This window comes from Misgurnus anguillicaudatus, chromosome 13 (genome assembly GCF_027580225.2).
Source record: "Misgurnus anguillicaudatus chromosome 13, ASM2758022v2, whole genome shotgun sequence".
NCBI lineage: Eukaryota > Metazoa > Chordata > Actinopteri > Cypriniformes > Cobitidae > Misgurnus > Misgurnus anguillicaudatus.
This window is the reverse complement of record NC_073349.2, coordinates 19,396,415-19,423,038: the sequence shown is the minus strand read 5'-3', so window position 1 is coordinate 19,423,038 and position 26,624 is coordinate 19,396,415. Positions and strand designations below refer to the sequence as shown.

At 36.7% G+C, this 26,624-nt stretch overlaps 1 protein-coding gene across 7 annotated transcripts in view; it reads left to right on the top strand.

Annotated features, from left to right (window-relative positions):
* The window catches only part of magi3a (membrane associated guanylate kinase, WW and PDZ domain containing 3a), a 172,056-nt gene that overhangs the window by 118,780 nt on the left and 26,652 nt on the right, over positions 1 to 26,624 (top strand). For 4 of the 7 annotated variants that reach the window (XM_055187700.2, XM_055187701.2, XM_055187699.2 and 1 more), the window contains 5 exons: positions 7,106 to 7,309; positions 17,333 to 17,501; positions 22,546 to 22,625; positions 22,959 to 23,049; positions 25,840 to 25,955. In XM_055187700.2, coding sequence (XP_055043675.2) covers positions 7,106 to 7,309; positions 17,333 to 17,501; positions 22,546 to 22,625; positions 22,959 to 23,049; positions 25,840 to 25,955 — 660 coding nt within the window. The remainder of the gene's footprint in view (positions 1 to 7,105; positions 7,310 to 17,332; positions 17,502 to 22,545; positions 22,626 to 22,958; positions 23,050 to 25,839; positions 25,956 to 26,624) is intronic. The other 3 variants (XM_055187703.2, XM_055187702.2, XM_073875298.1) reach the window with 1 other exon arrangement.

Sequence of the window (26,624 nt, the reverse complement as noted above, 5' to 3'; positions counted from 1 at the left end):
GTCATATTTGCATTAAAAATGACATAATTGAAGGAATAACACTTATTGACACTTATAAACGTTCATAAAATCTCCTTCATGTTAATGGCACATGTTATGTCATGATTATGAAGGTTATAAACACCCCTTCAAGTAAAGTGTTACCAGCATTTTTATACATTTTACCAACAAAGCAGTATTTCTGAATGACCTGAGGCTGGGATTAAGCGGATTTTAATGAAAGTATTTGATGAACATATAATACATGCCGATAGCATTTAGTTACCATTTTTGTATGGGTATTCCCATACATTGCATCCAGTGTATAGTATTTTAAGTAATGTTACTGGAGAAAAAGTAGTATAGCAAATTAATGTTTTATTAACTATTTCTGTACATTTTCTATCGAACTTCCTCATTTTATTTAGACCCTCATGTACCATTCCAGATACAAGGATGGCATAACTTTCTCTAATGTAAATGCATAAGTAACTATCAAATAAACCAGTTATTTAACAAACTATATGTCTGTCTGAGCAGCATGTTTTGATATGTTTTCATTGCATTGATTTTTTTTAATTGCACTGGATGCTGCTCCGAGTGAGTAAAGGTTAAAAGATGAGTCGGCTAACATTTAACGTTGTTTAAGTTTGTGTGCGTTTGTGTTTGAGAGAGTAAACATCATTCAGGGAAGATTTCAGTGACAGCTCTGTATTTGTTGTGCTAGTTGATCGTCATGGGTGAATAGCCGTCCTCCATCAGTTAATCCGGGACGCGGAAGCAGACATCATGTAATTTATTTGATGTGAAACACTCCGATTTTAAATAACTACCTGCTATCGGCCTGTCTTTCATTTCTCCTGTGTGCTATTCATTGTGAAAGGAAGATGGTCTCAAATCATCCCTCTTCCTCCGACGGCGGACAGCCATCTCCCACAGATTAATGCTAAGAAATATCATCACAGATCTCAGCGGACGTCCGTCCCCTCTTTGGGGCTGTGTGTGTTTATTTTTCGAATTTGTGCTCATTAATCAAAGATGGTGCATTGCGCTGTTTATCAGTTATCCATCATGCTGTGGCTGCTATTTGACCTGGCACCCTGGCGGTGGTGACATGATTGTGATCGTGATTTGATCACACTTGTACTGTGTGGCATGCACAGGTAAAATTAAATGTTGCCTGAAAAAACACATGAGAAGGTCAGATGCAAATTCCGCTAAACACCACCTCAGTCAAAAATATATTTTTTTTAGAAGTTTTGTATGCACTTAGAGGGTTTTGCAGTAAAAGACAAAGTCACATTTGTTAAATACCAAGGAAATGACTAAAGTGACATTTGTAAAAATAAGGCATTTCGAATACTAACTCATAACCTTTTCATTGATATTAAAGTGAAATGACTGAACCTAAACATAAAAGCCTGATAAAAATGCTAATTTACAAGAAAACATGTCAGACGCACTTAGAGGGTTTTGCATCTGAAAACTTCCCGAATCAGGGTTAAAGGAATATTCAATTTTCTTAAAAGAAAAATCCAGATAATTTACTCACCACCATGTCATCCAAAATTTTGATGTCTTTCCTTGATCAGTCGAGAAGAAATTATGTTTTTTGAGGAAAACATTGCAGGATTTTTCTCATTTTAATGGACTTTAATAGACACCAACAATTAATACTTAATTCAACACTTAACAGTTTTTTTCAACGGAGTTTCAAAGGACTATAAACAATCCCAAATGAGACATAAGGGTCTTATCTAGCAAAACGATTGTCATTTTTGACAATAAAAATAACAAATATCCACTTTTAAAGCACAACTTCTCGTTTAGATCCGGTCGTCATGCGCTAGCGTGACCCGACGCAATACGTCATCACGTCAAGAGGTCACAGAGGACGAACGCAAAACTCCGCCCCAGTTTTTACAAATGTGGTAAAGGAGGACCGTTCCTACGTTGTTGTATGTCAACTGATACTAATTAATGTCTTTGTGTCAGTTTATTGTTTACAATGGTCCGCAAATGTGCGTTTTATATATGTAACACGTGACCTCCCTACGTTACTACGCATTTACGTTAGGTCGCGCTGGACCGGACCTAAACTAAAAGTTGTGGTTTAAAAGTGTATATTTGTTTTGCTAGATAAGGCCCTTATGCCTCGTTTGGGATTGTTTATAGTCCTTTGAAACTCCGTTGAAAAAAACTGTTAAGTGTTGAATTAAGTATTAATTGTTGGTGTCTATTAAAGTCCATTAAAATGAGAAAAATCCTGCAATGTTTTCCTCAAAAAACTTAATTTCATCTCGACTGAACAAAGAAAGACATTAACATTTTGGATGACATTGTGGTGAGTAAATTATCTGGATTTTTCTTTTAAGAAAATGGAATATTCCTTTAAGTATATTTGTCCCAAAATAAGTATTCAGCCGCTCTAAACCTTCGTGATTTTTAGTGCTTTAATTCATGTAAAATAACAGGTTTTGCCTGTGATGCTAAAATTGAATTGGTTGTTAAATAAGATTGTAAAATTATTTACCCTTTTTTTGCACGTTTGCCAGATGCGTTTTAAGTGACTTACAGTAAGTATAGTACATTCCGACTATACAGTTCCTCTGTATTTCCTAGGATTAAACCTTGACATTTGCGCTGCCAACACAATGCTCTACCAATAGAGCTACAGTGATTGGTAACAATAATGTATCCAAACTTATACTGTATATGTAGTCAATTGATGTGTCATTTATAAGGTTTTTGTTTAATTAACCATATTCACAGCTGTTTGTGCTTCAATATTAAACTGCAGAGGGAGTCTCTGTCCTCTTTGCTGACTGAGTAATCTGATCCTCATCACATTGAATGCTGGGATATCACTGTAGAGAGTGTAAGGAATGATATTATTGACACAACATCCTTTTATTTCTAATGACCACCGCATAGCTTTCATTTTTTATGAAGCCCTTACTTTGAACTCTTTAGTAATTCTAGTTACTGTATATACACTCATCTGCATTAAAGAAATCTGGGGAGGACACTTAGCAGAACTGTTGTGAGTAAGCAGGAATTGCACGCATGACCTGTTGATTGTTGACAGAGATGATATCGGATGATTATAGTGTTAACAGTTCTATTAAAGCACCATCCATCTTGTGTGTGTCTACAGCAGTGGTACTCAACCTTTTTCACTTTAAGGCCCCTCATTGGCCAAAACAATATTTGAAGGCCCCTCACTCACCCTATTTCTACCTAATAGAATAGATAGAGTCAAGTTTTAAATAGGAACCATATCAAAACTCTTTGGCTATTTTTGGTCTAATCAGATTCAATGGATTGTGCAAAGCTATGCTAAAAGTGCTAGCGCCAGACCCGGAGATCAGCTGAATGGATTTCAAAACTGTAAAAATCAAATGTTTAACTCTAGGGGAGCTGAAAAATGAGCATATTTTCAAAAAAGTGGTGTGTCCCTTTAAGGCCTTCGTGGAAATCCGTTGAGGCCCCCCTAGTTCGGAAACACTGGTCTACTGTACGTATTGGTCATATACATTTTTAAATTCGGCAGATGCTTTTATCTAAAGCGACGTACAATGTAATTTAATCAAATCCCTGACCAATGTCTGAATGCAATGCTTTACTAGTTGTACTTCAGGAACACGCAAGTCCCTCATAATACACTTACCGTACCAGGAAGATTTTATTGTTTAATGTGAAATCTCTTGCTCTCTCATCACTATTTAAAAGTTTAGATTGTTTTTAATAGGTCTGCATTAACAAATCCCCTGTTTGTTATACATCAGCAAACACAGCTGTGAGTAAATTATTCATGCAATAAAGATGTGATTAATTCAAATGAAGGGTTACTTTATATATGACATGAAGCATGTCGAGTGAGAATATAAATAATGTTTAAAGTGCCCCTAACCTAGAAAATGCACTTTTAAATGTGTTTCTAGCAGAAAATGAGTTGCCAGTGTGTGCAGAAACATCCTGTTATTATACAAATCCATTTATTCTTCTTTGTGCAATCTCCTTTAAACCCCAACACTCACACAAAACAGGCTGTTGGGGATCCCCTATCAATGTGATGTCACATTGATTACGCCCCACCCATGACTGCTCATAAACTCCGCCTTATAACCGCATAGTTCAATCTTATACCAGTGAAACATGTTTTGATGTAGTCCAAACCACATGTGTAAGCGCTCTACCCCCTACTTTGGATAAGGGAGGGGAACAGAATTTTAAAGAAAGACACACAAAAACAACATGTTATTTATTGCAGCCACAAATGACCATGTTCAACATCATATAATGAAAGATCTATTGTGTATTTTGAGCTGCAACTTAACAGACACATTCTATGAATTTTGCTGAAAACACCTAGCTTAGCGGCCCTTTAAGTCTTTAGTATGCTTTGCTTAATGAAGTGGGCAGCAATTTTATTTTATTTCAGAAAAGAAAAAAAATCAGTTGTGGTTCTTATTTGCCTCATTTCACATAGGAGTTGTGCTCTGTTTAAAGCAATAAGCTTTTTTATTTCAATCCATTCCCCTGAGGTTCTATAATGTGATCGGCACTTGTTAGATGGAGTCGATTGTGATATCAGAGTATTTGACAGCGCAATGTTCAGCACTCTCCAAATCCCAAAGCTGCCTAAAACATTAAATGAATCAATAATTCTCAGAGATCTCACTTTTCCTGTCCTCCTTTCTCATTTTGTCGAGAAGACTGTGTTTTAGTGAATTGTTGTGAAAGTAGGTCAGCAGCTCCCACCAGAGAGAGCAATAAAGTGCTACACTTGTGTAGATTCCAATATGGTCCACTGAGACCTTTCTTACCCTGGGCAGACATCCAATCCGCAGGATGATTAAACTTAAGAGACAGACCCCCAGGCCTCTATTAGATATAGGAGCGACACACGGCTAGTTTTGGGGTACGTTCATTGCTCGATAATGGTCTTTAATGGAAATTCAGCCATCTTATGTAGGTTTCTATATTGCAGGGAATCCCGTGTTCTCAGTCTTTAGGGCACTGCAGATGATAATAGGGGTTACATAACAGTTTAAAGGGCACAAAATATTGCTTATTATTTTCACATTAAAGTAAGTATTTGACACATCAGCATTTTTATCAGTAAGGGGATTTCTAAGTGGGCTATTGGCACAAAATGTCCACCAGATGTAGCCATCAAGCCTTATATTGAATCCATATAAAGAAATCAGAACATTTAAGTATACAAGTTGAGTCATAATAAATAAAGTGAAATGACACAGGGAATAAGTATTGAACACATGAAGAGAACAAGGTGCATAATGGCATAAAAAGCCAGGAGATCACCTGAAATCTGTCAGTATTGGGAGGGAAACCCTGCCCCCATCAGTACTGATTGACATCAGCTGCTTTACTCCTAATTGATGGCCTGTAAAGGCTTTTCATTACCCAAGAGGCACACAGGAAAGACTTAATGATGGGTAAAAGCAAAGAAGTCTCTCAAGATCTTCGTAATCTTGTTGTTGAAAAGCATTTTGATAGGAATGGTTATAGGCGCATTTCCAGAATGCTGAATGTTCTTTTGAGCACTGTGGGGGCCATTATCCGCAAATGGAAAGCGCATCACTTCACCATAAACCGGCCACAATCAGGTGCTCCGCTTGTCCGAGGAGTCCAAAGAATAATCAGGAGTGTTCTCGAAGAGCCAAGAACCACTCGGGCAGAACTTTAGGAAGACCTTGCATCAGCAGATACTGTTGTTTCAAAGAAAGCGATGCACTGAACCACCATGGCATCCATGCACGCTTACCATGCAAAACTCCATTGCTGAACAAAAACCATGTTGAGGCTTGGTTAAAGTTTGCAAAAGAGCATTTGGAGAAACCTCTGGATTATTGGGAGACTATAGTATGGTCAGATAAGAGCAAAATTGAACTTTTTGGCAGTCATTCTAACACCATGTTTGGAGAAGAAATGGCACTGCCCACCACCCCAAGAACACCATACCAACAGTTAAGTTTGGGGGGGAAGCATCATGGTTGGGGGGTGCTTTTCAGCAAGGGGTACTGGCAGACTTTATAATATTGAAGGCAGGATGAATGGAGAAATGTACCGGGACATCCTGGATAAAAATCTGCTGCCATCTACCAGAAAGCTGAAAATGAAGAGGGTGGACATTTCAGCAAGACAATGATCCCGAACACAAGGTCAAGGAAACAAAAAAGTTGTCAGTCAATCACCTGACCTAAATCCCATAGAGAAGCCCAAGGAACCTTCAAGTTTTAAAGACCATTTGTGTGGAAGAATGAACCAGAATCACTTCTGAGCAATGCAGACGACTGGTCTCTCCATACAAGAGGTGTCTAGAAGCTGTAAAATCACCAACAAAGGCTTTTCTACAAAGTATTAAATAAAGTTCGTTCAATACTTATTCCCTGTGTCATTTTAGTTTATTTATTATGACTCAACTTGTATACTTAAATGTTCTGATTTCTTTGTATGAATTCAATATTTGGCTTGATGGCTACATCTGGTGTAAACCATCCTCAAAACCTAACCCTAGGGAGCAGGGTAAACCACATAGGGACTCTGTGATTGCGAGTGAGTGTTGCGTCTTGGTTCATAACACCTCAGATTTGCAGTGTTGACAAACAACAAAGAGGACTTATGAGGCCGCAGGATATACTGCAAGTTTGATGTCATCACATCTCGCCAGTCCCTGAACTTGCAGAACAGCAATTGTAAAGACACTATGCTTTAGGAGGATCCTTTAATGTGCCTGGGGTTTGGGTTCGGTTTTATACCTACACACTGCATATGACACATTTATAAAATATGTTTGGGAAACTGACAGAAGAAATAACTCTGATGTATGTGCTCTGACACGTTGAGGTGTGGTGGCCGTGCAGGAGATGCAAGTTTGAATCTGACTCTTGTCATTTCCTAATCCTGTTTTCTGGATGTTTTTCCATCGTTTATATAATGATTATTGTAATGTTATTGCATAATTACTATTATTATTAATGCGTAATGCAAAAATGAAGCTTGTATCAAAAGTTCGTCACCATATTTCACCTTTACAGAAAGAACTAGTCTGGTTAGTGCATGACTTGTAGGTTCACAATGTCTCATCTTTTCTCCTCAGGTAATTATTATGGCACCCCAAAGCCTCCAGCAGAACCCAGCCCAGTCCAGCCAGACCTGGTGGACCAGGTTCTGTTCGACGAGGAGTTTGACACAACACAGCGCAAACGCACCACCTCCGTCAGCAACATGGAAAGAAAGGACAGCGCAGCTCCCGAGGAAGAGGATGAGGATGAAAGGCCACCTATGGTGAACGGACTCACAGGTGAGGCGGGAAAACAGTCGTGTGTTAAGAGAGTAGCCAGACATCAGCTACATGACTTCAATACATTCTGAAAGTAATCTTTGTAGTTACGGTAATGTACTGCATTTGGTATAAATGATCTGGAAGGGAATAAAAATCAATACGGTACAAATGCCACTCGCCAGAGTTGAGAGATTGGTAATTTTGTAAGTGAATAAATCAAATCTTTTGAATTGGTGCAGTTGGTCCTACTGGCAAAGTAATTGTTACTAGTGTACACGTTTTTTCATTCCTTCTTTACAAGCTGAGCAATTTAATAAAGTAATCGACCAGGAGACTTACTGTAAGTTTCACAGATGGGCCATTGGATGGGTTCTTCAGGGTTAAGGGATGGTGTGTCTGGTTTCATATCACTCTGGAAGTCAATTATCTTTTGGAGGATCAGGTCAGGATGGGTAGCTGGGAAGGCTTGCCCTTGAGAAGCTACGGTATAATCGTATTAAATTGAGGGAACTGAAGGCCACAGAAATGGTTTAATATTGTCTTTTGGCCTGGTGACCCCAGTAAACCATTTGCTGTGGATCTGGGTGGAGGCCTATGATGGGTTTCGAATTGGGTCAGCCCCAAAGTCTTTTAGATCATCGCTATTACTTGTGTAGTTGGGTATAAAAACAATCCAAGCTAACTCAAGAACTCGGAAAGAAAGTCTTTTATTGAAGTTAACAAGTTTGGAACATCATTAGAATGTAAATAATCACAAAAATGTTGGGTGAACTACCTTTAAAGGAAACTACATGCCTTGTCAACCTCAGTTACCACAGCGATAAACCAGCGGCAAAAAAGAGCATATTGAATAAATGAGCGCACGCCTGGTATCACTTCAAGTAATGAGCATGTTGAAGGGGGCGTTGTTTACTGCGAGGCATAAAAGTGTTTTTGACGCTCTATGTAGCAACCCCTGCTCTCTTCTACCTTCTCATTAAAAAGGTACCTCAGGCTTATTATTTGTCTTTAACAGTCATTTTTGTTCTGCATTAATGATTTCGATGGAGACAGGCACCCTAGTGTGCACTCCTGACACCACCCACCTGCTGTAAGGGCGCTGCTGATGTTGCTTTAGCTGCATGAAATGGATACGTGTTGTTTTAGCTCAAGTGGCAGGGCAAGTGGCTTGCAGTGCAAAGTTCATGTGATTTGACTGACAATGAGCACAGCTTTGAACAATGTTGAATCAATGCACAACAGATTGTGTTGGATAAAAGCATTTTCTTAATACTTTATTGTACATGTAAATTTGAATTTCAGCTTTTGTGTATTTTTTCATATATACATGAGTATATGTGGGTTCACATTTGTTTTGAATTCTTTGTTTCCCTGTAAGCTGTTTATTACTTAAAATGGGGACCCACCTAAGGATTTTCGCACAGATTATGAATGTAGTCATATCAACTGTCTTTTTCAGCTGTGCTTAGTCTTTGTTTCAGTTACAAGAAAACAATCTTTAAGTGTGTTATGTCCAGTCCTAGAATGACACATTAGGTGTGTTAATGTTATGTAAAGCTGGGGACACACCTAATGATTTTCGCATAGATTATGAAGAAACACTCTTGGTAACACTTTACTTGAAGGGGTGTTCATAAGACTGACATGACATCTTCTTAATCATGACATGACAGTGTTATGAACATGAAGATTTTATGTGCATCATTTCATTTGTTCAATTAAGTCATTTTTAATGCAAAGATGACATTGTTTGAGATGTCTTTGTTATGACAACTTGACATAAACCAATAAACCAAAACAAACTTGCCATAAATCTGTTATAAACATGGCATAGCAAAATAATTATCAAACTTAAGAAACTACCTTTCTTTATGGGTTAATATTACATTAAACCGCCATTTAAATGTCATTAAGTGTTACTACTATGGCAAGTACTTTTAAATACCTTAACAAAATGCCATAGACATAAAAAACTGACAATTAACACAACTTCCTCACACAGAGGGTTCTAAAATTTTCAGACAGAAGAAAAAACTAACATATATAAACTAACAAATATTTACTTGATTTAATTAATTTAATGTAATGTAATTAACTGTGTTTCCAGCAATATGGACCTAACACTGCATAGCTTAACCCATTACTGTACTGTTTTTATTTAATTTTAGGTGAATTGGTCTCAAAATGCAATAAAATATAATTTTATCAATTATTATTATTAAATGATTGATTTTATTTCTTAAACACATGGAGGAAACATTAATTATTTAAAAAAAAAAATAAAATAATTAATATTAATGACGTTGTTATAAAACTATTTGACAGATTATTAAAACTTAATGACATTTTAATGACAAATTATATTTGTACCACTGTAGTTCAAGAAAAATATTTATGACGTTGTTATAAAACTATATATCAGAGTATTAACACTTAATTACAAATTCAATTTGTATCACTGGTAAAAAGTGGTCCGTTATGTTGTCTTGGTAAGTTATGATAAATTGGATAATGTCAAGTTGTCATAACAAAGACATCTCAAACAATGTCAACTTGAATGACTTTTATTGAATGAATGACACTTAATAACAGTTGTCATAAACGTCCTTTATGTTCATGGCACGTGTTATGTCATGATTATGAAGGTGTTACGTCAGTGTTATGAAAACCCCACTGTGTTACCACACTCTTTAAATGTGTTGAAGTCCAATCTTAAAATGTTACAGCAAGTTAGGTATGTCCCCAGCATTCGTCGTGTGTCTGAAGATTTTTAATAATCATAAAGGAAAACTTGACTTTATTATGTTACTTAGTTTCACAAAAATAGCATAAAAGATTAATTTTTCAAAATGCTGTCAATAGAGACAGAGCGCAGTTATGCAAATTTGAAAACCACGCCCACCGGGGGGGAAAGCGATCCAACCGTCTCCATTGACTTTGTATTGCGAGAAGCCGCCTCCTTGTCATTTCTGGCTTAACAAAAAAAACTGAATAATGCCTAAAAGCTGCTGTGTGACAATATGTACAGCTAACAAGCCAAAGAACCCAGAAATAAGTTTTTATAAGCTGTCGAGCCATAAAACCCAGTCTTTAAGGAGAATAAAGTGAATCGCCGACTACGTTTCCCCCTAGTGGACGCAGTTCTACTAATAGTATTACTATGAAAAGTTGCCTGTATCCATTTCTGTGTCTTTAAACGCTCGTTTTTTGGGGTCGACAGCTTATAAAAAGTTATTTACAGATTAAATTTAAAAACAGATTAATACCTAAAAGCTGCTGTGTGACAAGATGTACATCTAACAACCCAAAAAAAACAAATACGTTTTTATAAGCTTTCAACTTAAAAAAAACGAGCGTTTAAAGACACAGAAATGGAAACAGGCAACTTTTCATAGTACTCCTATTAGTAAAACTGCGTCCAATAGGGGGAAACGTAGTCGGCGATCCACTTTATTCTCCTTAAAAGCTGGGTTTTACGGCTCGACAGCTTATAAAAACTTATTTCTGGGTTCTTTGGCTTGTTAGCTGTACATATTGTCACACAGCATTATTCAGTTTTTTTGTTATAAGCCAGAAATGACAAGGAGGCGGCTTCTCGCAATACAAAGTCAATGGAGACGGTTGGTTTGCTTTCCCCCCCGGTGGGCGTGGTTTTCAGGTTATGACGCGCTGCGCTCTGTCTCTATAGCGTGGTTTGGAGCACATCACCCTAAATTAGTACATTATCAAAGATGTTTTATAGGCATGATTATTATGCATTTCCGATCTATAAGAGTTAAATAAAATAAGCTGAATCAAGCCACATATAAGCTCAATATTGTATTCTAAATATTGCTTTTATTTTTTTATATCTCTAGCTCTATTTAATATTGTCATGTCTGCTATGTTTGGGTCTATGGGGAGATCTCTAAGTAGTTTGAATAAACTCCACCATGCTTCAGCATGATCCAGGAAACCCTACCAATTTAAATTATTTATTTTATAAATTGAATCAGGGCTTAGCTTTAAGTACTGCCCGATGGCCCGGGGCCAGTAAACAGTATTTTCACTGGCCCGATCGGGCCACTGGTTTTTCCTCACTTACTTAAATATATTTTCTGCCTGTGGTCGTTTGTCTGTATGTATTCTTATGCAATGTTATCATCAAGACACATTTTAAGCATCACGAACGTTAACTTCTCTTGCAATTTCATGAGGTTTCTCCAACCTTATTGTTTTTTGTGGACACTGTTGAGTGTTACGCCAGCTAGTAGAGCAAAAAGACGTTAAGATGGCGGCAGCCAAACGAAAACGTAATTATTTAACATCTTGGAAGCAGACACTCACTTTGGTAAAACAAGACAAAAGGAAACGGTGCAGTGTAACAGAAATGTTTATTAGTGGGGCCAGTAAAAAATTTGGCAGGGCAAGTGAAACCGGGCAAGTGCAACCAACTGGCCTAGTATAAAAAATTATTTGCGTTGAGCCCTGTGCATTGGGTGACAGTGAAACCCATGTGAAAAGATACTGCAGTATGCTTTATAGCAGTGGTTCTCAAACTGGGGGGCCGCGAGATGGTGCCAGGGGGGCCCCAGTTTTATAACATTTTATAAAATAAAAACAATTTATCATGAATTTTTTGCAATTAAACCTAAAAAATAAGGCTACTAACCAACAGCACTACTTTGTATCATTCAATATGTTTTGCTTAAAAGTTGAGTTTTAGAACATTTTTTGTCATAAGTTTTCTTTGGGGGGGCCGCGAAGGAATGTGCCATACACAAGGGGGGCCACACGCTGAAAAAGTTTGAGAACCACTGCTTTATAGTATTTACTTATAGTGTTTATTAGTTACCTGTTTACATATTTGTTTACTACACTACACAATAACTACACTTTATTATTGTTACAAAATACTGTAGTATACATGTATAGTGAATTGATAAGGAACCAATCTAGGAATTTAACATACTATGTAGGTGGGAAAGAATCTGTCGAACAAGGTGTTATTTGTAATCACTATTAAGGGCTCGTTATAGTGGTGCGTAGGTCCTACGGCGTAGCCACAACGGCGTAGGTTCCGCTTCGGTTTTCATTTATACTTTTGCGTCGTCCTCTGCGTCGATGTGCAAACACACGTGCAAACCGCTGGTAGGCAGTATCCACGCGTGTAACCACAGTAGCAGCGCGACCGTCAGAGAAAAAAGAAGCTTGGCAAGTTAACCCACAAACGAAGAAGAAAAAGAAACTTGCTGTGTATGATTTGAGAAGACCAGCAATGATGGAAATAAATAAACAGTGACTTTTGTTGCAGTTTGAGTTAAATCACTCCTCAACTTTGCTCATCTTTGCTTTCACTGTCGCAAACGGAAATACCTATGACGCAGTTTTTTACCTGACGGGAGGGGTTCTAGTGGACCAATCACAGCGCTTGCGGTCCGCGTAGAACTGACGCGCTGTTAAAATTTTTGCGAGGTGCACGTCAGGCTACGCAGAGCTACGCACGACTATAAATCGGGCTTAAGTCATTATTATAACTACAATGTCAAAAAAATGGCCCCTAGCTGTCACTGAGAACACCCTTTCCAAAAAGTACATACTTGTACCAAATGCATGTATGTCTGTATGCCTAACTGGTACATATTAGGACCTTTTTGAAGGGTACACTACTGCCTCAGTGACAGCTTGGGGCCATTTTTCTGACAGTATACTTTTATGATTGTGGTAACCCTGGAGAGCTTATCACATTAATGTTGTTGACATATTTTTAAAATAGATTAAAACTATTCTACTGAATTTCCCCCTAACAAGTCTTTAAAAAAATGTCTACGTCATAGACAGCCTAGGACATGAAAAGCTGCCCTGCACACACAGATTTAACACACAGATTATCTGCCCTGTTTTTCATTGGAATATTCTGTTCCAGTAAAATCACAAAATGAAGCCAAATAAATCACAGTTGGTGATACACATCTACTGACAAACAAAAGGATTCAAATTAATGTTATAAAGTTTTGAACTTGTGGCCACAGGCAAAATCACAGATCATAAATGTATTGATGGGAAATGTGTCAACCCGTCATCATAATCATAAACAACTTATACAGTACTTTACTGTAAGCTTCTAATCTTTCTCATGTGTCAGCTCTTACATTTGATCCCTACTGTATGTAACTAGAAGCTTGTGAAAAAAACATGCACAGTTTTTTAAAGGGTTTACATAAAAACTGAAACTGCATCACCACTAAGGCCAAAAGAAATTTTCCGGAAGAGCTGAGAGAATCTTAGCTGGATGTGTTCATCTCAGCAAATCCAGTTGGAGAAGATGCCTCACAGCTGTCCTCTATTATGATTGGATAAAGCATTATAAACCCTCTGGCACCACCAATTCACAAGGACGGGAAGCAAATGGCAACAGTATGTAAATTTTCCCGAGTGCAAATTGAGATTTTGCAACCCATAGTTTGCCCCGGGTCCACATCCAGGGGCATTTTCAATTCTGGGCTTCTTTGTGGTTTTCACAGAATAAGATTAGCTATAGTAAAATGGCTAGTCTTATCGATACAGAATGCAATGCTTTGCAGCTTACCCCATGGGTTATGTTAAGTTTTGTTATGTCTGTATGAATACATGTTCATGAACAGATGGTATATGCACAGCCGCCGACTACATAAATGTTGACTCGTATGGCCTCAGGCTATAAAGGCTATGTGGGAAGAAGTCAATTGTAAGGCTTGAATAGATGTTTCTTTCCATAACATAACATCCTTTGGAAGCAAGCCTTCAGCATTAGCACAGCATACTGGACAACATCTTTGGTAGGTTACTTTTAACACTCAATCTGCAGCACATTACGCTCATCTGTTTTCGTTATGCCGTTTTCCGAGAATACACCTCCTTCACTGCCCTTTCTTCTCTGTTTTTCATTGATTTTCGGGCTTCTTCTCACACCCGAGCACAAAAGGCTTTATATAATATTTGCTTTCATGCGCACATTTGAATGTGAGTGATTATGTTTCTGCTTGTGTCATAAATGATGGCGCCATGGTTACGGCACAGGAACAACAAGTGCTGATTCATCTGCCTCACATGCTGGCGTCCCGTCGCTTTGGTGGTGTACATATGAGCATGCTTTGATCACAACTGTGTCCACAAAATAATACCAAACTTTTATTCAGATATAAGCGTTTGCAAGTTTGTAACAAGTATTGTGGTCCAGAATGGTACATAAATAAGCAACACAGTACACACACATACACACAAGGCAAGCTTTTCTATGTTCCTTTAAAGTAATAGTTCAATAAAAAATACAAGTCCCTTATATGTTTTACTCAAGCCATCACAGATATACATGACTTCCTTTCTTCTGTTGAACAGAAGGAAATCATTTTATATAAAAATTGTAAAACTTCAGATTTCAATTAAGGATTAGTCCATTTTCTTAAAAAAAAAAAATCCAGAATAATTTACTCACCACCATGTCATCCAAAATGTTGATGTCTTTCTTTGTTCAGTCGAGAAGAAATTATGTTTTTTGAAGAAAACATTCCAGGATTTTTCTCATTTTAATGGACTTTAATGGACCCCAACACTTAACAGTTTTAATGCAGTTTCAGTTTCAAATGACTCTAAACGATCTCAAACGAGGCATAAGGGTCTAATCTAGTGAAACGATTGTCATTTTTTACAAGAAAGCGTGTCACAGGACCGGAGATAGACGAGAAATTGTAATTTAAAAGTGCATTTTTTTCTTGTCAAAAATGACAATTGTTTCGCTAGATAAGACCCTTATGCCTCGTTTGGGATTGTTTTGAGTTCTTGAAACTCTGTTGAAACTGCAATTTTAAACTGCATTGAAACTGTTACGTGTTGGGGTCCATTAAAGGGTCCATTAAATTGAGAAAAATCCTAGAATCCTAGTTTTTTCTCAAAAAACATAATTTCTTCTCGACTGAACAAAGAAAAACATCAACATTTTGGATGACATGGTGGTAAATAAATTATCTGGATTTTTTTTTTTTTTAAGAAAATAAACTAATCCTTTAAGTTAAAATTTATTAATATTACAGTTTTGCATCTTTAAAAAGCAGCATTACATAGAATAAATAAAACACAGAAAAATAAGGATAATATAGAAACACGACAATTTGTAGAATCTGCAAATTGTATTTCCTCGTAGAATAGGGTGTATTAGTAATAGTAAAAAAAATTGTGATGCAACACACATAACAACTAGGTCATGGGATACATGATAACCAGTGAAATTCTAATGGTGCGTTCACACCAGACGCGAAAGAGGCGGAAAACGTGAGTGATTTACATGTTAAGTCTATGCAAAGACACGAATAGGCATTCTGCGGTGCGTATGGCGCAGAACGTGCAAATTTAAAAATCTGAACTTTGCCGAATTTTCGCACTGCGTTAACCAATCAGGAGCTTGCTCTAGCAGTGACGTGATTACAGGAAGCGAGCGGAGGCAGAAAAACAACAATAGAGGACAATCATCATCACTACACGAGAATTTAAAGGATCTTGTTTGGAAGAAAGTGAGTGAGGAGGTCAAACAATCTGTTACAGTTACTCAATTCGAGCTATATAAGCCCCTCCTATGACGCGAATTTACACGTGAAAGTCTGGAATGACTAGAATTTCATGCGCGATTGAGCGAGTAAACTCAAAATGTTCAAGCGTCCAACTACGCGTGAATAACATGTTTTGCCGTCTCTTCTGCGCCTGGTGTGAATGCACAGTAAGTTATTGTACAATATGGTGCCGTATTTATATATTTATCTTTCCATAAATATGCTATCTATTGATCACTAAAAGATGACCTGGACCACAAAACCAGTCAGAAGGGGTAATTTTTTTAAAATTGAGATTTATACATCATCTGAAAGTTGAATAAATAATCTGCCTATTAATGCATGGTTTGTTTATTAATGCATAGGACAAAATTTGAAAATCTGGAATCTGAGGGTGAAAAAAAGCCTAAATATTAAGATTTTTTTTTATCTTTTTAAAGTTGTCCAAATTAAGTCCCTAGCAATCCACTCACAAAAATAAAGTTTTGATATATTTACGGTAGGAAATGTACGAAATATCTTCTTATAACATGATCTTTAAACAATATCCCAATGATTTTTGGCATAAAAGAAAAATCAATCATTTTGACCCATACAATGTATTGTTTGCTATTGCTACAAATATACCTGTGTGACTTAAGACTTAAGTTTAAACTATGTTATGTTTTCCTCTTATTATTTCACACGTGTTGTGTTAATAAATGAACCTATTATTGTAACAACAACCCTGCATTGGTTTATTTATAATAGAAAATATCAAGATATGTATAACATTATCATAATACCAAAACGTGTAATTTTATTTACCATGACAAAAGCCCTGTATTCATTTAGTTTATATGTATGGATGGATAGCAAGTGTTTAGTTCTTCTTAGTTCTTATTTAACTTCATTTAGTCTATGTAATATATTTTAATATATGTACAACTGGTTTACTCCCAAAGTCTTGATTTGTGTAACACCACGGTCTGGAAGGAACATTATATTTTAATTATATTCCACATAATACATTTCAAAACAAGCCTTATTACTCACTTAAAGATCATATCTCACGTAGAGCTGTTTTTCTATCTGCTTGGGTTAAAACGCATGCATATACTAGAACAAACATTTTCAATTTCTCCCCTTCATTGTTTTGTAAATAGCCCATCTCCTCCCATTTTAAAGATCTCTGCCTCTTTCACATATGCAAGTTTTGCAAGCACACAAACAGACACACACATTTCTGCGTATATGACAGATATTAGCTTCAAGGAAGCATTGGTCAGCTCTGACCCTGTCTGAGAGGAAGCTCTCTAACATCACTGGCATGCAAATCCTGTGGCTCGTGTTGTCTGATTCTGTCTCTCACGAGAAGGTTGGAAACATCGTACCGTGGTGCTGGAAAGAATTGAAGTATTACTCACTTATGTGCGCTCTCTCCACCTCTGTCTCACTTTTCTCTATCTTGCTCACTCATACGTTTTGTTTTTACCCACAGAACACAAAGAGGGACCCGAGTGGAGGAGGGCTGTGCCCAGCTACACTCAGTCCAGCAGCAGCATGGACTTCCGCAACTGGAACAGCCTGCCACGTGACGAGAGCCAAGATCCTTTACCCAAAAACTGGGAGATGGCCTACACAGAGACAGGCATGGTCTACTTTATCGAGTGAGTCCTTACAAATTATATGTCAACATTGCTATCAACCATTTCTATCAGGCTTTAGGGGTTCCTTTGTGGTTGGTCCAGGACCGGAGTCTTGGAACTACTTTCAGTACTTTTCCTTTGATCTTAGTTGATTAAAGTTTACAGGAATGTTTTCCCAGAAAGATTTTGGAACAAGCACTTTATTCGTTAGTTTAATGTGTGTGTGTAGTTTTTTTTAAATATTGCTTTAATTTTGCTTTTGCAAAATCTGCTGAACTGTTCTGTACCTCTTCAATACATTGTATAGTACAGTACATTATAGTATAGTACACAATACAGAATACACTGTCATTACTACGGCTTTGCCAAAAAATAATTTTTTTTAAAGGGGATATATCATAAGACTTTTAAAAAATGTCAAATAAATCTTTGGTGTTCCCAGAGTACGTATGTGAATTTCTAGCTCAAAATATCATAGATAATTTATTATAGCATGTTAAAATTCCCACTTTGTAGGTGTGAGCCAAATTGTGCCGTTTTTTGGGTGTGTCCTTTAAAATGCAAATGAGCTGATCTTTGCACTAAATGGCAGTGCAGTGGTTGGATAGTGCAGATTAAGGGGGCGGTATTATCCCCTTCTGACATCACAAGGGAGCCAAATTTCAATTACCTATTTTTTCACATGCTTTCAATTTTACTGGATTTTTGACGCTCGATACGTTCCAGCATGTCATGAGGCGTCTACGTATATAATGTCTATGGCTCTAAGGCTAAAGACCATGATCTCTAGTGTCTTTCGCTAGAGCACCTCTTGAAGTTGAGTAGTGGGGTTTACTTTACTGCGCAGATCTCACTGACAATCTGGCCTTGATTAAAATAACATGGTACATATTTTGTTGTTGTATTTAACCCCTAGCATTCCTTTAGCGATCTACAGATCCAGTGTACAGTAGGGTGGTCATTATTTTTCAACTTTTAAAAGTTAATGCTCTCACCCCACCAATATGTTTGAATAAATAAATAAATAAATGGGCAACATTTTTATTGGTTGCTCAATGCCTTTGAAGTTTAACACATTCACGTATTATGTAATACTTTGTGCTAGTATGTATAATTGTTTCATAATATATACTATGGCAGCAATGGACTTATTTGACCATGCTCCATGCAATTAAATTAAATGTCTTTCAAAGCAAGAAAGCTTCAATGTAAATGAAGCACAACAGACAATATACACGACAATGGCTAAAGCAACATGAAGCAAGTCCGCTATATGGTTGCTCGGATCAGAAGAGACTGAAATAACTGGAACAAAGTTACCCTCCAAGAAGCAAGTTTTATGTGTGTTGTGAGTTTTTAAATGGCACAGTTTTTGCAAAAATATGTGATTTCGGTAATATTCAATGACTTTGAGGAACCTCTAGATATTGTAGGAACAATTCATAATTGTGTACAGTGTGTTTTTATTGATTTCCTAACATATTTAGGGGGTGAGAGTTGAACATTTCAAAAAAACTTTTTTTACCCATTATAAGGACTACCCTAGATTTGTTTTAGTGCCCTGTCACTGGGCCCAGGTGTCAGTTAACAGACTTCCAGAACCACTGCAAACACGAGATGTTGATGGGAATTGAAGATGCTCTTCTATAGCAGTCTGACACTGAGCTTAGGTTTTTCCAGCCTTTGCTTTCAGGGTCCATTACCTGTGTCTGTGGTCACACAGACCGAGCATCTCTGCTGTCCACACTGAGGACAAGAGAGCCAGCAGATCAATACTTTATTCTCAAAGCAGCATAAACAATCGGCTAAGTGAAACCATGCCATCAGGCCATGCGTCCATGAGCTCCTCTGTCTCCATCAGTCTCAGAGGACAAACTACACCTTGACATAAATATTTTAGATCTTGAAGACCCATTTAGTTAAACAGACTCTCCACCTATCCCAAAAGCAACTATGGTACGCGATAACGTTTTTGAATTGAATGGACGGAATGCCAAATTGTTCTGTAAACGGGCATAGTTTGTATTAACAAAAAGCACAATTGAGTTATAAAGTAGTCCACAAGCCCTTGAAGCCATTTTTTTGCACATATAAGTAGGGATGCTCCGATCAATGCTGATCTCCACTAATAATACGTGGCCGATCACTATTCTAAATCGGACAGCCGATCTTATTACAGCTATTTCATGTACTACGGCTTTTGATAGGTAAGTCCTTATCGATCTAAAATCACTGTTAGTTTGAGTCGTTTATAACATGCGTGTGTATTGTTCGTCGTCTACAGCGCATTTTGAGTTTCTGCAAGAGAGCGCCCCCTGGCTTTTGGATGTAGCGGCATTTCACTGTAATTCATTGAGAAACATAGCAAGCATTATCGGCCGATCGATCGGAGCATCCCTACTTACAGTATAAGATCTATTATAAGGTCTGAACTTACTATAACCATTATTTTTAGAGGATTTAAAACATATTTCCTATAGAATTATTTACATTTTTTTTAGATTATCATAAAAAATTATCATTACCGCAAAATGATATTACATTAAATTAGGGCTGTCAAAATTAACGCGTTAATAACGCGTTAACGCAAATTCATTTTAACGCCACTAATTTTATTAACGGAGATTAACGCAACGCGCAATTTCTGTTTGACCCTTGGTCCAGCCCATAGTTGAATGAACAGACTAGACGCAGACAAATGTGACTCTCTCTAAATGAGTAAAGGGTTTTCATAGAAATAAGAACATTAAGCAAATCGTCTACCAAATCCAATGCTCTAAATGCTCGTTGGACATCTGATATGATCTTTATTTATACGTCTGAGAGGTGTAACGTTACCGTCCTCCTAATGCTTAATCTAATACAAAAATGCGTCTCAATTCATTTTGGTTTCGCTTTTATGCATGACTTATAAAATAGACTGCAGGACTTGCTTGATGTTAAAATAGTCATTAAAGCAACACTAAAGAACTCTGGCTCTTTGCTCTCCCTACAGGTTAGAAGCGTAATTGTTCACTACCACTGTCGTAAATACTGCAGCATAGCTGGCTCTGATTGGATTGTAGGTCTGCCGTAAAGCAAGTTTTTGTAGTTTTCACTCGAACTACAGGACCGCTACCCGACGGTTGGAAACTTCTTTAGTGCGGTTTTGGCCGATAGAGGGCTGCAAAGCGAATGTGAAAGTGCCATTCACCCTGTTTTGTGTGGATGAACCACTGAAACTTTTTTGGAAACGTTATTTTAAGGTAAAAAAAACTCTTTGGTGTTGCTTTAAGAGAGATAAAGTTCGGTACCTGATTAATGTTAAAGAGTTATTAAGAGCGACAAGACTCAAAAGCGACCCCCTCACGCTGACTGACTGATATCTGAAGCGCGTGCACACAGACGCGCGAGTGCGCGACCCGGATATATAGACATCTACACAAAATTACAGTTTTACAAATATCTGTTTTGATAAGAATTCACGCAGGTAGGCTCTATAATCTGTTATGTTTTAAGTAAATGTTTGGTTAACTGTTGGGTAAAAATATCTGATGTATAACATTATATTAGATCACTTAGATTTTAAGCAGTCTGTCTCAATGTCAATCAAACAAAAGGAAAAAAAGTTGAACACACATTGATGATGTTTTTGCTTTGTGTGTGCTAAATCTATTAGTTTAACCAGTGATTTTAAGGTATTGATGTGGTAATATAATGTATGGATGTGGAAATGTTTGTGGTAATTTGACTCTTTCAACTTCAAACAAGTGTAGTTCTGTCATATTTTGTTATATTTCAACAAATCATGCATTGTTCTATGTTTTAATAGAGAATGTCAAAATATGAACAACTATTTTTTAAAAATTTGCTAATTCCGACTCAACTTGCCAGCACAGGTCACAAATGATGCAGCAGCAAACAAAAATGGAGAAAGAAAAATCTTCTGAAAGGAAAATTCATATACAAAACAATGGCTGGTGAATCTGTTAAAATGTAAACAGGCTGTTGTTAACATACATTTCCATAAAGCATCTATATATGTATATATGATTAGACTATTAAAAACCTGAAAAGTGTTAAATTAGGGTAAATTTAGAATGGATAAAAATGTGCGATTAATTTGCGATTAATCGCAGTTAACTCATGAAATCATGCGATTAATCTAGATTAATTTTTTTAATCTATTGACAGCCCTACATTAAATATATGCATTTATAAACTCATGTTTCGGTAATGAGAGGTAAAAAGTTGTCTAGGTACTATGACAAACAAAATTTCAACTTTTATCTGGAGAGAAAAAATAAGAACTGCTTACCTGGTAGCCATCTTGAGTGTCACAGTTAATTATGTCCCTTACAACAATTTTTTTTTTTTAATTTTAGTTCCTTGAGGCTTAAACAATGATTGAAAATTGTTGCGGAAGATGAGAAAATTGGACACATTTATATTTCTTATTATTGTCTCTAAATTTACCAATGATCACCAAATACCACATGTTTCTTTACTGTAAATGTTTATAGTATAACATGCACTGAAGCGGTTTATTTTTTAGATTTTTTAATTATAAATATTTCCATGTCAAAGAACCCAAATCCAGTCATGGACACATTGCGGTAATGAAAATTTTCCCCTTAAATATGGAAAAAACAACAAAATTGGTTGGTATGATGTCATTTGAAATCATGTGCAAAATAGTACATGAAGAGATGTTTGTAACTGTATGCTTCTTATTGATACTCTTACTTTGCATTTACTTTTTTTGTCAAAATGTTTCATGACACCTCATAAGTCTAATTTTGCGAGAATCACGCATAATGTGTGCGGTAAGATTTGTGTGCATGTCAACATCATGGAACAAAAAGTGGTTTTCGATTTTATGTGTCGTAGTAATTTATTTTTTAATAATTTCAGTGAATCCGGGCTATGGACTAGTTTTATAATAATTTCCTTTTGGAAAATAAGATTGTTCATACGTTTGTTTTCATTATTGATGTACTGTTCCTTCAGATTGGTACATCAGATTGGTTTAATGTAATTATACCTTCCAGGTGTTTTGCTAATGCTTTTTTCCTCCTCTGTTTAGTCACAATTCCAAGACTACAACCTGGCTCGATCCACGACTGGCAAAGAAAGCGAAGCCGCCAGAAAAGTGTGAAGATGGAGGTGAGAAGTGGTTTATTCATGAATCGAATGTAAAAGTAAACAAACAGACCTCACTGGAAACATGTTGAAAACCTACCAGTGAGTCATTTCACACAGGCTTCAATCCCAGCAGCACTTTTGCAAGAGTCTCTCCACATCTCTACCATCACAGAGAAACATAACAAGTGTGATATCTCCCCACCCCTCCACATCACTGCTCACATTTCTGGCCGAACACACGTGTAAATCCAGGCAGACTTTGTGACCCGCCTGGTGTTTGACATTTCATAAATTTACTGTCGGAAAAACAGACCCCCTAGAGTTTAGCATTTGTGTGATTTGCATCTGTTATAGCTGCCTCTGATATGCCTGAATGCCTCTCTGTAGAGCTTCCATATGGTTGGGAGAAGATTGAAGACCCGCAGTACGGGACTTATTACGTGGAGTAAGTATGCTTATATTATTTATGGTCTAACATCAGTGATGGATAGCACAGTTTTGTCCGCAACAGCTTGGCTTGCTTACGCTAAAGTTTTCGTTGCTAATTTGCAGGACTGCAAGATATATCAAAATTATCGCAATATGCATATAACAATGGTTTGCAGTATGCAAATTATTGTAATACTTCAAAACATTATTTATTTGGGCAAAATTCTGCATAGTGAGATCGTCCTGTGTAACACTTAATTTGTATTCATTCGTACGACCACATTCGTACATTTTTGTGCCCCTGTGACATTGGGGTTAGGGGTAGGCTTTTGTTATTGTTTTTTATGTTAATCCTACGTTTGTGAATGATACGAATCATACAAATTAGCCAACTCGTAAAATATGTGAGATCGCCAATACACAACAGTGGCTTTTTTAGTAAGGTCAAAAGACCATTTTGCGATGTTATTGAGTGAATACAACATGACACTATGCCTCATTATGCTCTCGTTGACTTATTGAAAGCTGGAAATTTAGCAGTCCTCTCACTCTCTGTGGATTGGGTGGATAAATCTCAGCGTGAGTCATACACGGCAAAATCGCAAGCAGCATCTTTCTTCTGCAAAGTCACAGTATGCTGACTGATGTGGTGAGGTGTATGTGGCTGATAAAAGCTTGCAGTCATAACCAGCAGGTACAAAAGGATGCGGTCGTCACTGTGAATCCTTAGGCGGGAGGGAGGGGACCGTACGCCTCTTAGGTTAAAAACAGCATACAGTACAGCACTGAGCACAAAAGTCTGCAGGAAGCTTAAGCGTGTAACCGTGTCTTTGGAAATTCTTGACAAGGTAATTTTGATGCATTTCAGCTGATACTAAACAAGAAAACTGAGATGTTGTAGAAGGGGGTGTAGAGGCACAATGTTGTAATTTAAAGGTAAAATACATGGCTTTTAGTCAATGATTTTTAAAGTCCTGTTTTACAGTTTAAATATCTGAACATCCTTAAACATGATAATAAAATCCTTTCAAATGTATTTCTTCTGTACGTTTCACAATTTAATCAATTTCTAAAAATTATATGTAAAATTTACTTAAAGTGGATGCAAAAGTGATGCACTATATTTTTAAGTAAATACAGCCTATTTTTTTAGTCCACTGCCTAGTTAGTTATATTTATTAAAATACATTTATTAAAAAAAAATTTTGTTTAATTTATTGTACTAAATAATGTGTTCGTTTAGAATTACTCACCTTTTTGTGGTATTTTTACTAAAATTTGGTTGGTTAAAAAACAAGAATTGTTTTTTATAGAATTAATTCATTTTATTTAGTTAAATTTACTAAGCCACAAAAAAGGCTGGATTTACTTAAAAATACAGTGCATATTTTTTGCATAATTTTTTTTAAAGTAAGTATTATATGAAATTTTAAAGGATTAGTCCATTTTCTTAAAAAAAATCTTTACTCACCACCATGTCATCCAAAATGTTGATGTCTTTCTTTGTTCAGTCAAAAAGAAATGATGTTTTTTGAGAAAAACATTCCAGGATTTTTATCATTTTAATGGACCCCAATACTTTTTTAATACAGTTTTAATGCAGTTTAAAATTGCAGTTTCAAAGGACTCTAAACTATCTCAAACGAGGCATAAGGGTCTTATCTAGCGAAACGATTGTCATTTTTGGCAAGAAAAATAAAAAAGTATGCACTTTTAAACCACAACTTCTCTTCTTCCTCCGGTCCTGTGACGCGCCAGCGCGACCTCACGTAATACGTCATCACGTCAAGATGTCTTTGTGTCAGTTTATTGTTTAAAAATGGTCCGCAAGTGCATTTCAATATGTAACATGTGACCTTTCGACGTCATTATGCAATTACATGAGGTCATGCTGGCTCGTCACACAGCCGGAGGAAGACGAGAAGTTGTGGTTTAAAAGTGCATATTTGTAATTTTTCTTGCCAAAAATGACAATTGTTTCACTCGTTTGAGATCGTTAAGAGTCCTTTGAAACTGCAATTTTTAAACTGCATTAAAACTATTAAGTATTGGGGTCCATTGAAATGAGAAAAATCCTAGAATCGTTTCCTCCAAAAACATAATTTCTTCTCGACTGAACAAAGAAAGACATCAACATTTTGGATGACATGGTGGTGAGTAAATTATCTGGATTTTTTTTTAAAGAAAATGGACTAATCCTTTAAGCAATTTATTTCAAGTAACACTTACTTGAAAAAAAGTGGATGCAAAAATGATGCACTGTATTTTTAAGTAAATCCAGCATATTATTTTTTACAGTGAAAAAAAATCGTTTTTTACAGTGTATTGTTAACAAATACAACCTTATTGTAATATGTTACCCAAAATTGCATAAAAAAATATTTTTTATTGCATTGGTACATAAACAGAACAAAAATCTAAAAGAGATATTTATTTAAAACCCTTAAAAATATTTGCTTAGTATCGCTCAGGATTAAAAGTATTAAAGGTATTTGAGTTGACCATATTTTTGTTCCAACATCCCACCTCAGTTTGTTGCTTATTTTTCCTGTTCATTTACTAAATGTTTGCATGAGGGGTAAGTTGCCGTTTGGTTAGCGAATGCTTTGCAGATGATAAACGGGAAGAGACGCATGCGCACAACGCTTCAACCTTTTGCCTCCGATAGGGTTTCAGTTCCCATTCGCAATGACTGTTTGCATATACAGATAAGCATCATTAATGTTCCATCCTCAGTGTGTTTGTGTAAGCGAGTGTGTCATTATATCTGTTCTGTTGAGTCACTGACCCTTACTGTTTCCTTCAGTCACATCAATCAGAAGACTCAGTTTGAGAACCCAGTGCTGGAGGCCAAGAAGAAAATCAGCCAGGATTCTCCATCCATCCAGCCAACAGCAGCGACCACAGAACCAACACCCACAAGTAAAAACATCACCTAACTTTTTTCAATATTCTTTCATGACGCTGTTTTCAACCACCAAGCTGGTGTTTATTGCTGGTGTTTTATAGTGAACCAGTATAATTCTTAAAACCTTGCCATGGCCAGATCCGGTTTAAAGGGGACATTTCACAAGACAGTTTTAAGATGTCAAATAAATCTTTGGTGTCCCCAGATTACATATGTGAAGTTCTAGCTCAAAATACCATATAGATCATTTATTATTACATGTTAAAAATGGCACTTTGTAGGCGTGAGCAAAAATGTGCTGGGTTTTTTTTGGGGGGGGGGTCCTTTTAAATGCAAATGAGCTGATCTCTGCACTAAATGGCGGTGCTATGGTTGGGTAGTGCAGGTTTAAGGGGCGGTATTATCGCGTTCTGACATCATAAGGGGAGCAAATTTTCATTGTGCTTGCAGAGAATGGTTTACCAAAACTAAGTTACTGGAATCAATGTTTCCCATACATTGATTTATCTGTGGCGGGTCGCCACAGAATCAACACTGGCCGCCACATATAGTCTTTTCATGTTTCCCATTTACATTTTACTGCAGCTCAATGTAAATGTATAATGATTTTTTCAGACAATGTCACGTTTTTAGCAGCAGTTAAAGAAAGAGCTGGTTGGATTAAACAAAGAGTTACTGGGTCG